This window comes from Apus apus, chromosome 1 (assembly GCF_020740795.1).
Source record: "Apus apus isolate bApuApu2 chromosome 1, bApuApu2.pri.cur, whole genome shotgun sequence".
Taxonomy (NCBI): domain Eukaryota; kingdom Metazoa; phylum Chordata; class Aves; order Apodiformes; family Apodidae; genus Apus; species Apus apus.
Window position 1 is genome coordinate 71,359,059 of NC_067282.1, and position 12,360 is coordinate 71,371,418.

Below are 12,360 nucleotides of genomic sequence, written 5' to 3' on the forward strand. Positions count from 1 at the left end.
CAGCTGCTTTCTCACCATCCATCCCATGTCCTTTACTTTTTATTATTATTTTCCCTGTTATATCTCCCTTATCTATATCAAAAGGTAAGCATCTGCTGAAATTTCTTCACCTTGGCTGTTCTAGATGCTGGTTATGATACCACTTCCTTTCACTTTAGACTGTTTTTTCTCTCTTTCCTCTGCCTGCTGCTGATGCTGGTGTACTGGCATGTTCCAAAGACAACTTTTGCATGCGTGGCCTGTCTAACTTTTATCCAGATTTAACGAAACGGATCCGTACTTCCTATCAGAGTAAGTTCTATAAAGGTTAGGCAAATAGCTTTATCATGATTGGACTGTGCCTGACTCAAAACCATGTGTTTGTGCTTTGTAATGTGTTTTCTGAAACACATTCAGCATGCATGCAAAGTTACTACATTTTGTGATGTCAACCATGCTTACTTTTTACAATTATCTTTATTATAGAAATGTTTCAGATCTGTTTTCTTCTGAAAGAGTTCGTGAGAAAACCTCAGTGACTTTAATGGGCTTACTGGGCCTTTAGAAATTATTATGCAACAATGCTACATTCCTGATGACAGTATATTTAGTTTTATATTAATTTCAGTGTACATCTACTTACATGAAGCATTTCTTGTTTTGCAATGGCACTGCCTGGTTATTATTATGTAGTCATTAATTAATTCTTCCCAATTTTCAGAAGAGCAATGTGACTCAAAAGAGTACTGATTGGATTGGGTGCTGTGAAATTTAAAATTTTAATCTTGGTTTGGTACTGAAATATTTGGCTTTGGGGAACCATCCCTTGCCTCTGATCTGTAATGGGGATTGTTAAGTGGGTGTAAAAATACATACATCAAAGAAAGCTATGAAAATTAATGTTTTTAATATCTTTACATTTTGAATCATAGTGATACGCAATTTAAATATTAGTATTCATCACTGCAGAATGCCATGAACAAAGCTGTAATTAATTTTGCAAAAATTGACTGTTCAACACATGAGCTGTATGTATCTTAATTAACTGCACTGCTTATATGTAATTAGGTCTCCAGTATGCCTCTTATTCATCTCTTCTTAAAGTAGTTTTCACAGAACAACTGGATAGGCAATTTTCCATTGAGTACTCAGTATAGGCAAGATAAAGGGGTGGCAGTTGTTTTATCATCTCACATAAATTCAGAAATATGTAGCTACTGAGAGTTGAGGCATTTTTACATCCCCACAGGAAATTCTATTTTGTTTCTCTAGACTGATTACTCAACAACTGGTTTCTATGATTTTATTTCATAATGCTTTGTGAAAAGTGGCCTTTTTAGTTAAAAGACTAGTCCAGTTACAAATCCAGCAGTCCATAAAAAGATTTGGTGTATCATGTCTTAAAGTTTATTACTCTGGTCTTGCAAATTTCAAGTCTGTAACAGAGAACCCGAGGGACAAACTGCAGTCAAAGATTTGGGGGCTTTTCTCCACTAAAAAAATGAAAGACCAGCGTTATGAACATGTCCATTTAAAATTACAAACACAAACCATAGAGTTTTTCACAGCTGAAAATGTATACTCTTGTTCTCATCTTCAACCCCAAAATCTGAAAAGTCTGCAAAATATTTCTGCATACATCATGACTCGAGAGTATGAGTCTGGCTCTTGTGCAAGATCATTACCAGCTTCATTTCTTTCCTCAAACATTATTTGGTTGTTGCTTTTGCCATGTGATACTTATACAGGAGTATGTACTGTATGATATGAAAGATGCACCAGGCAAAAAGACAGAGAACAGGGCAAGAATGTGTCATAGACTGTAAAATGTCTTAGCTTGTTAGCAGTACTTATACAGAATCTCCACTGGTCAGGTCATTCCCAAGTTATGCTTTTTTATAGGTCTTTTATGTTTTAAGAGGGGTATTGAGAATGGATTTAGGATTTTGCTTACAAGTTTATCTCTTCTCATAAGGAATGATGATGGGAAAAGAAAAATAAATTATTTTTTGAAACTGTGCAATTGAAGCTGATACTATTAAGGCACAAGCAGGAGCAGTCGTGTGGTAACATAAGCATTAGGTCTAAAGTTTTGATGGTTGTATAAATGAGATGTAGAAATAGAAAACAGGTAAAATAAATATGTTGGAGACAAGAGGTTTTCTGAAGGAAAGACATAACCAACAGTGGCAAGGGCATCCAATATGCAAAGCACAGTGGTGGAATAATTGTTTTGAAATATAACCCATCTATCTATAGAGTAATAGGAGATAGGAGTAATGTGTGAGTGCGTGAGCTAGACTGAAAAGCACCTAGAGTGGACTTCTAGCATCAGGACAGCTTATTTGCTGGTTTGGGAGGTGAAAGTGGAAAGGGAGAAGCAAGAGGAGAAGAAATGAGAAGGAAAAATTTAATCAGTTCTAGGTATACATTATGGGAGAGACTGAAACATAATTGTCTTTTCAGGGGAAGTAATTTGAGGAAAATAAGATGCTAAGGTGAGAGGTAAGTGCAGAGCTGGAAGTAGGTTTCTGTTGATGACCTGTTCCTTTTGCTATAACATCTGCTGGCAGCCACCTTCCTTTGTAACAAGAATATGTGCCAAGGCAAATAAAGTAAACTCTCTCTGCAGTAGTGCAGAACAGTAGTGTTTGTTGGTTGGGTGTTTGTGGCTTTTTTTTTTTTCCTTCAGTTGAATTCAAGTTGTAAATGTTATCTACCATCAGGTAATAACATATATTCAAATATTTTAAAAAGTATATGTGCTATCTAGAGAGATAGTATTTGCAATAGAATACAAAAAAAAAACAACTTGCAAAAGCAGCTTGCATCTCCTACTAGAAATTCATACCATCTGTTCGTAAAACAAGAAAATAAGTAGCCTTTATGAAGCATCCAAAAAGTCAGAAAGTTCAAAGGATGTTAATGACTTACAGAATGAAGACATTTAGTAAGAACTTCTTGTTTGTCCTTCAGGCCGGTCCCTTGAGAGGATATGAGCAAAAGTAATCTTGGTCTGACAGGAGAACACAGAAAACTGTATTATGAGTCATTATGTATCAATAACTGACACTTTAAATCACACCTGGCAACACAATAGAAGCTAATATAGGTTGAGTTTTAAGTCAAAAGCTGTTTTCTGAACTGTCATTTCCAAAGAATGCATCATATTTAAGAATAACAGAAAAATGGTGTGGTAATTGTGTGAAGATTAAGATAATACTCGGTTTATGTATTGGCTTGTGAATGTTTATGATAATTCATTTCTTTATATGCAAAGATGTGATGGCTTTGGGTGCTTTTAAGTAAATGACCCATCTGAAAAAATTAATCATAGAGATAAATATTTAAAAATTCAAAAGTAATTTTAAACTATGAGTATGTATGGAGGCTTTAGAAATGCTTCAGTGTCTTATGTGATATATTTACGTCTTGCACTATTTTCAGATGTTTCTAATTTGTTCACATTGAAGCCAATTTCTTTATAATGACAATGGGTACATCTTCTCACAGGTGGTTGTTTATATAGCCAGTCTCAGTTATTTGCCTTTCGTTTTGCTGCTATGTTTTTCTTGCTCTACCTGCACTCAGAATTTGCTGGCAATGGTTGTTTATTTTTTTGGCTAAAACTGAAATATCTTGGGACACAGATTGGGCCTAGGTAACTTTAAAATGAATAGTGAAAATATTTTAGTAACTAACTTCAGCACCTGTTGTAATCTCTCAAAGATTAGAGGGAAGCTGAGTTGCATGGAAATACTTATCCATGAGGAATTATTGAAAAGATTTAGCCTTAGTTTCCTTAAAAATTAAATGACAGTAGAAAACAAGCAGTAGCATGAAGAAGAGCTTGAGAACACTCTTATCTCGAAGGGAAACAAAGGACATTTAATGGGATCAAAGATAACACACAAAAATTGACAAATGTATGTTTATTCATGTGGATGATGATTGTGCAAATCATTGTCATATAATATCTTTGGGACTGCTAATTTAGGAAGACTAATAGAGACTTTGGACATGTGGATGGATAGTGAGAAGCACTCATACTATTAGAAAAGATTTATGGCAGAAGAACGTTAAGTTTAAGACAGTGCCCTTGTACAGGGCACATAGTACCACTTATGCTTAACATTGGGACTCACTGCACTTTTTTTTAAAAAGCATCTGTTGGTGGTCATTGTTAGAGATTATAGTGAGTTGACAAGGTGTCTATACTTCTCAGAAGTTCACATGTTCACCATTTTTAAAGACCAATAAATGAAAAGTATCTATACTGCTGTAAGTTCTAAAAATGTTACCAAGCATCAAGAGCTTCTGGCTGCTCTTAGGTTTGGTGCATTTCAATCTTAGGTCAGTGGCACCATAATATTTCTTTCTGTGAACTCATTATAGAAGGAAAAAAAAAAAAAAAAAATATATATATATATAAGCAAGCTCTGAATTGTATCATAACTTCAGAAGTGACTGGACTCACAATTCATGGGAACATAAAATTCTCTCACAGATTCCAAGTTGAGTAAAAAAATTCCAGTACATTTTTCAAAAAATATTTGGTTTTCAACATGAGTAGTTTATGATTAGGGAGCAAATACGTCATTGCTGCTAACTTAACATTACTGCTGTTTTTTTCCAAAGCACTCTCAAAGTTGTTCTAGCACTCATGCTAACTTCGTTAGTGGTAGAAGGTTTTTATTCTGCTTTTTGGGGCTCTGGATTCTCCCAATTTCTTGGACTAGTTCAACATTATACTGTAATAAAAGTATCAGTGCTTACATTAAGATGCCTCTGGTTTTTACTACAAAGGGAACAGCACTGGTGACTGAGTGATACCAGGGTTTTTTACAAACTAGACTGTCCCCTTTAGAGATGAGGGTCTCTGAGTCTGAGGGTCCTGAAGCCACAAAAATAAAAACTGGTGACGCTGCCAGTGGCATGATGCCAGATTGAAGCATATTGAAAGGCTGTGTTAGGATCTCTGGCCTTCAGGGTGCGGCACATGCCGAGCGTGTGTGAAGGCCGTGTCAGTACCACAGTGACACACATCTGAGCTTGGGCTCCTCTTCACTAGGTGCTGTGACCTGCCTGCTGTGACTCGGCCCTGCGAGCAGATGCACGTCTGGCGCGGGGCTGTCTGCCAGCCCCAAGCAGGCATGAGGTGTCAGAGCTCCTCGTAACAGAAGAGGACCTCTGGATACCGGCCATAGGGCACCCTGGGGTGCAAACAGAGGCTACACTTGAATCGGCATGGCCATGCCCAGTTCACCCGCTCAGCTTTTAGCCCATGGTAAAGGGTAGTAGCATGAACTCAGGCTTTCCCTAGCATGCCAATAGGCATGTTTAAACTTGTACGTGCAATCTGTGCCAAAGATGGGTCTTAGTTTGAGAACAGAAACAAGCCCAAGCTTAAGCCCTATAAATGAAGGCTATGTGTTGCCTTGCATGGTACACTGTCACAAATTACTCCCTTGCAAATATTTATAAACAATATATTGAGTATCTTGTTGCAAAATAGAATATATAGAATGTTATGTTCAGACAGCCTTATAATTGCCTCTGTGTCCTGTAAAATGAGTTATCAAGTGTGAATTCATATGAAAGTTCCTAATATTACATAGTAGTGGTGATATTTTTGTATTCACCTTCTTCTTTCACCAGTACTGTTTTTTTTTTTCTTGTCTTTTTTTTTTTCCCCTCCACCTGTTTTAGGGTTTCCTCCCTGCATTCTGCAACAGTTGAAAGCATGTGTTGCTTCCACAGCAGTTTGACAGGGATTAATCAGTTTGATTCATATCACAGACATTAAGTTTTCAACTGTACTTGCTTGCTTTCTCTTGTTAGGGACAGTCACTCTTAGTCTACCTTGAGGAACTCAGAAAACATATCTGAGTTAACAAGAGGTGTGATTTTTAAACCAGACCTAAATTTATACAGAGGCAGCCTGCTAACTGCAGTTATCCAAAATATTTCCATTGCATTTCACACCATTCCTTTCTCCAAACTGACTTTAAAGTGCGGAAGATCATCAGCCAAGAAAGTTGAAGCATGCCCTGTTAGATTGTAACTTAACTTTTTGACTCCGTTTTTTCAGGCCTGACTGAACTCAGTGACAGTCCAGTTTCCCTGGAGCTAGAGCGTTGCAAGTCTCCCACTTCAGGTAAAGGTGATTGGCTTCTCTTCCTGCAGTCTGTATAAGCCATTCATGTCATGCATCACTGTGTTTCATTAATCCCTAAGAAGTGAAGGGCATAGTTACAGTTCTAAAGAGAAGAAATTACTGGGGAACTGCTTATTACGTAGCACAATAAAATCCTAAGTCTTTTTACTTAAAGAAAAATTGAATGTTGTTGGTTCACCCTGAGGTGCAGCATATGAAAACATTTCAATTAGCAACACTGTGCAGGAATATTCCTATATCCTCCTGCTAGAAGGTTGTTTCTCTGTTTTCTTAGAAGGCTTCTGACTTTTTCAGTTGGGAGTCCTTATAATTTTATATATATATATTAAGCATATGCTTATGTGCACATTGAGAAATTATTTGAAAAACAGCAATATGGAGGTGATAAACTTTAACCATTAGAACCCACCAGTGCCTAAGTTATGTAATTTACAATGGAAGCATAACCTCAAATAAAGTATTTGCTTATCATCCACTGTGACCCAGCAGTGAAATCTTGGCCATTTAAAAATTTATAAATGTTTACCATTTTACCCATAGTCCTTCAGAAGGTGGAGTTCAACTCATTCCTAAAGACTTTTTCTGCAAGTGCCTAGTCTGCCTTGATCTCTTTAATGTGAGTTCATTGTATCAAAGATCGTTGCTTAGAGCTGTTTTCTAGTAACTGGCTTTTAAATGTGATGAAAAAATAAGCAGGTATAGCTGTGATGTATTAATTTTGCTTGTAGTATGCATATCACACTTCTTTTCCTTGTCATTTGGTAAGTATTGATAGATGTTTTCCTTTATTTTTTCCTTAGTTATAGTAACAAATTCCCGCAAATATGCTACTCAAATCCTCTGTTCTTATTTCACATATTTTATTTTATTATAGCAGGACACATTAATCTTGAATGAAGACCACTGATTAGTAATTTACAGAAAGCTGAAACTAATAAGTGTTTCCCTGACATAGCAAGAACTAAAACAAAACAGCTGTTTTGAAATACATATTTCTGTGGACTACTTACAACCCAAATTCTGCAGACATGGAAATATTAAAGTGAAATAGGCTGTAATATTAGTGTTACAATAGATGATCTTTCGAGGTCCCTTCCAACCCCTAGGATTCTGTGATTCTGTAATAGGAGCTCAAACTCTTCAGCTGGACCTCAGAAATGCATGATATGGGCTTTAAAATAAAATATTTGATAACTGAGTGTAATTTATTTATTGTGAGGCTCACTGGGATTCCTCTTTTCAGTCTTGTCTCCAGAAAGGAGCTACAAACCCTTTTTCTTTTTACTGAAAACTAAGAGATCACTGACTTAGTAAACATTCATGCATATGCTTGGTTTTATAATGAGTGACTCCATATCACCTTTTTATTCTGCAGTCAACTTCAATTTTTTCATTCTGCTATAGATCAAAAATATCTATTTTACATAAATTTAAGATAATTTGCTCTAAAATTTATTCTGCTTTTCTGTTTTGGAGATCATTCAGCAGGGAAAACATAGCATATTTATTAATGTTTCCTATTTTAGCCCTTCCATGCTGTTTTTCAAGCTATATTTGAATCTTTAAAATGTGGTATCGTGCAATTTTGTAGGCAGAAGCTATTATTAGAATTAACTACGGTTTAAAATAGAAGCTACTTTTGTTGTGACTTTTTTTTTTAATTAATGCAAAATTAAAATGATTTTGCTGTGGCACACCTGCTTTAAAACTGGGCAAAAATCTGGAGTAACTGATCTCAAAATTGTGACCTCCAAGGACTCCCTTGGAGCTTATCAGCACAGCTTGCTGGCTTCATCAGCCTTTGCACTGGCTAACATTTCTTTCTGGTAGAGCACGATTCATTCATCTGCATAGTTATGGATTTGTGGAAAGGATCCTTCTGCTTCCATTCTGGCCTTTGATCTATTTAAAGTTCATGGCACAGAAGCTCTGTATTGGAAGTCTGCTGTGCTCTGTAGAGTCCCATGCTATCTGAGTTTGTAGACCTGGTGAGCACATACCTCTGCTAAAGATAGGTCAAGGCTTTATCCTTCAGAAATTCAGCAGGAGCAGAAAGAACACTTGGCTGCTGAGACAAGTGATTCAAGTGGCTGCCCAACAAAGTTCTTGCTGGGTAGGACTGCATCACCAGCTGATGAGGTTACAATGACAGAAGGAACAGAGTTTGATCTGTTGCAATTTCTTATGGTTGCCAGACACCATCAATATCAGTTCTTCACCTGGCAGTGAAGTTCATGCCAGTTACTGGCCCTGAGCATGCACAGTGCATACACAAAGTGCAAACTGCTGGAGGATGCTAGTCTACATGACAAACACTGCACACATGGCACCAGCTGGTGACCAACTTCATCCTCAGTTCCATCGGAAGGGGAATGTTTTGAGGAACAACAGTGATGCGCTCGCAGCCGTTCTTTGAGATTCCAAGACAATGTCTAGGAAGAATCCCTCCAGCACACTAATAGCCAGTGTAGACCCCAACAGTTTTACATCTAAGTGAGCCTTTAGTAACTTGGTCAGATTTCAGTCCCAACCAGGCCCATAAGTGTGATGTTGATAAAGGCTACTTATAGAACTTGAAAATTCTTCTGCCTCCTTATCTCTTGGTCTGATCCTGAACGCTGCTTAGCCTCCCCAGGCTGTCTCAGTTTCCCTGAAAAATGTGTTTGGTCTGTAACACCCAACTGCTTGTCAATGTTTTAACCTCTGACTAAGCTTCTGCAGAGCCAGCCTAGGTCAACTCAGTAATTTTGTTACTTTTCTCCCCTGCCCAAAATCAAAATTAGGCATTCATGGTCTATCACTGGCTGATATGAGTGTCAGAGCACTGAGCAAGAGACTCAGTGTTGAAGAATCCTCCTTATTTTACATGCAGGGCCAGTTTCTAATGTAGTATAAGTCCAGCTTCTTCCATTTAGCAATATTTTAAACTTGACTGTCTTTCCAGGTGCTCCTCCTGTACTATTTTCTAGAACATGACTTTGCAGGCAATGTAACTGAAAAAAACAGATTCCTGTTCTGAATGCCTTTCAGTCTAGAACGTGAAATTAAACCACGTGATGAAAAATTTTCTGAAATGGGCATGTCACACAGGGAGTAGCAGCAAGTGAAAAAATACCATCCATTTTAAGAATGGTAGACACAGGAGTGGCGTCATGCTCGTTAAGCACTGGTGTCTTATTTTTAATTAAATTAGTATTTAAATACTATAGTGATGCATTTCCAATACTCTACAGGAAGACAAAAAAATTAACAAAGCCATCTAAAAGATTCTGCTTATTTGTGAATATTTCAGTGGTGGCATTTTCCACTATAAACAAAATGCATTCGAGATACAGCAATATACTTATGGAAAAACACTGGTAAAAACTGTGAAACAAAAAAAACTTGAAAAATAACAAACCTAAACACTTACCTATATAAAGTGTGTTTCATGAGAACAGTGATGCAGCATGGCATTCCATGTAATGGTGTTTGATTGGCTTAAAAAGCTCCTTAGATCATATCAAGAACAGCAGGGATCAGCATTTTCTGATACCAACAGAATATTTTATTTTTACTCATGCATGCCCTGTTCTTTCAAGGGAGAAAGTCAAACTGCATTTTGCTTGTCATCTGTGATTTGGAGGTCAGAAGTTAGTGCTGTGCTACCTTCACTCTACAATGGCACATAAGAGCTCAATAGCTCTAAAATAAAATAAAAACCTCTGAGGCCTTGTAAGCACTTGTAACATAAATGGTGCTACATCCAATGCTGGAGTTAATTACCATATAATGTATTACAGAACAGTACCCATTCTGGTAAAGTTCACCTTTATTTTTATTATGTCGTTAGGTAAATTCATTCTGGGGCTCTTAGGAATATATTATATCTAATACACATAATTATATAATCTATATGTCCTTTGCTGCTTTGGCCATTTATATGCAGCTTCATATTGAAGCATATAGTAGAGAACACACTGCGAGCACAAGAAAATGCATTTTGGAGAGGTCATTTGCCTTTGTTTTGTAACATGCAATGGACAATTTAGACTTCTTTGAAAGATGAGAAGGAAGGAATTTCACCAGTCTGGGTCTAGGAGGGTGATTTCTCAAATGTGTGTTCTAAAATGGAAGTGCTTTTGTGTATTTTTCTGAAATCACCTTCCTACTGGGGGCTTGCATCCACAATGCTTTTCAGACTAGAGAGCTTAGAAAAGGCTATGTAGAGATTTCCATAACTAATTCCCATGGACTTTGGAACAGGTCCCTAATAGCAAGATTATGAGCTTTTATACAAACTGTGATTTCCAAGTGCTGCTATCCTGACTCATTCCACTGGTTAAATCTGCTGGGATTAAGCCCATGCTATGCCAGACTCCCACTTTCCTACATTAAATGTTTTAAAATAGCTTTGTTTCAAGAAGAATGTAAGTTTCTAACAGTCTTTTCTTTTTTTTTTTTTTTTAACTTGTGAGTAACTGCAAAGTAGCTGAAGAGATTTGGCTCAGTTTGAAAATTACATTCCTATGGAAAATGGGCAAGAAGGGAAATGTTTCAAAACATTTTGTGTGTGTGTAAAACATAGAAAGTAATTTATTTTGAAACGTTATTATTGATAACACTGCCAGCATAGCCATTTCTACTTATTTATGTTAAATTAGAAAGCATGTTTACTAGTCAGAGGCAAATTAATCATTAGAGGACAGCTCCTACACTGTGAACACGAGGGGCATTTTGTCATTTCTTCCAAGATGTGTGGGGGTTTCTGATCAAGTGAATGCATGCTCACTTAAGATCTTGACAACAGGTGTGTATGTAGGGCTTAGCAAGGAACGGGGAGCAGTGTGAGCTGGCAGAGGAGAGGAAATGGAGACATAGGTTTGGGTCATGGTGTTTGGCTCAAGAGGTGCAGTGGGAGTAGCCCCCATGCAGCGTGGCTCAGGGTTCAAGGGGCCCTGAGCTCATCAATAGGGGACAGCAGCTCCTGTGAACCAGCAAGGTAAGAGCTAAGCAAGGGAGCAGAGTAGCTCTGGGGAGGGTGACAAGGGCCAAACACAGACTGGTGATGGCCAAGAAAGACCAGGGAGAGGATGTTGGTCTAGGAGTCCAGGTCTGGATCAGCAGGGTCAGGCACAATCATGGCAGCATTGCAGGAGGAGCTGTAGGTCAGGGCAGAGTGAGGGTTAAGTTCAGCTTTAAAGTAGCTCCTGTGGGGACAGTGCTGCCTGGGGCACTCGGCCTGAGGCCACCAAAGGAGGAGGACTGCATCTACATTGGCTCTGAACCTCAGCAGCCAAATCTCCAGGGCTTACTGTATACCTTGCCCAAGTGGGTATCTAAAAATTAGGTTCTCAAATCCATGTTTTAGCAGAAGGAGTCTGGGACTGATATTCCCAAGTATTATACAGGCAGAAGCTGCCTCAGGAAAAGAGCTGTATGAAGTCACCTTCATTTTGAATAATATTAAATTCTCTGACTGCAGTCCGGCTGTAACACCTGAGGGAAACACACCACTGAATGTCAGAGCTGCGAGCGCACATTGGTTTGTTGGTTGTGCTTTGGTGTTTTCAATGAAAGACTGATAGAAACCGCATGGCTATGAGGTAGAACATTATCTGGTCAGGAGACCTGGGTGCTCAGTGTAGCTAGCTGCCAGACCATGCCTGTTGACTCTGTGCCTCTTTCTCATCCCACAGATGGATAACTTGACTGTTTATGCATTAAGCTCTCTTGGGGAGGGGTTGTCTTGCCTTGCACTGTGGCATCACAATTTCTGCTGGCTGCCCCCAGCAGGAATGCATACAAATAATGGTAACAACTCCGCTAGCTTCTTGAACCTTTGTACTCTGCTTCATTCTTAAATTAAACTGGCAGTGGTCTGTGCTGTGTCCTAATGTCTTACACCAAAAATTTCCAAATCTGGTGGTGGAGATGGTGGTAGGAGTAAATCCTGGCTTCCTCAACGGCACTTCATTTCATCATGCTATGTGTCTCCTTTGTCCTTTAGCTCCCTACTCGCCATGTCCCCTACTCTACCTCTGAACCCATAAACCAATTAATTAGCTGTATACTCCTCTTCTTTCCCATCCTCAGTTCCTTCAGCTTGCTGAGTCTGTTAGTTACATTGCAGCCTTCGGTGTGGCATGCCTGTTTTGTCTGTGAGCAGCTGTGGCAGCTCCCAAATCAGGCCTATTTAGAGTCCTTCAGAGGAATACAAAAAG

At 38.3% G+C, this 12,360-nt stretch overlaps 1 protein-coding gene across 10 annotated transcripts in view; it reads left to right on the forward strand.

The window, feature by feature from the left end:
- STXBP5L (syntaxin binding protein 5L) overlaps positions 1 to 12,360 on the forward strand; it is a 197,332-nt gene that overhangs the window by 141,893 nt on the left and 43,079 nt on the right. For 3 of the 10 annotated variants that reach the window (XM_051611733.1, XM_051611784.1, XM_051611740.1), the window contains exons 19-20: positions 220 to 291; positions 6,071 to 6,136. The exons of 1 other annotated variant lie outside the window; for it this stretch is intronic. In XM_051611733.1, the coding sequence (XP_051467693.1) occupies positions 220 to 291; positions 6,071 to 6,136 (138 nt within the window). The remainder of the gene's footprint in view (positions 1 to 219; positions 292 to 6,070; positions 6,137 to 12,360) is intronic. 6 more of the 10 variants (XM_051611748.1, XM_051611765.1, XM_051611811.1 and 3 more) reach the window with 2 other exon arrangements.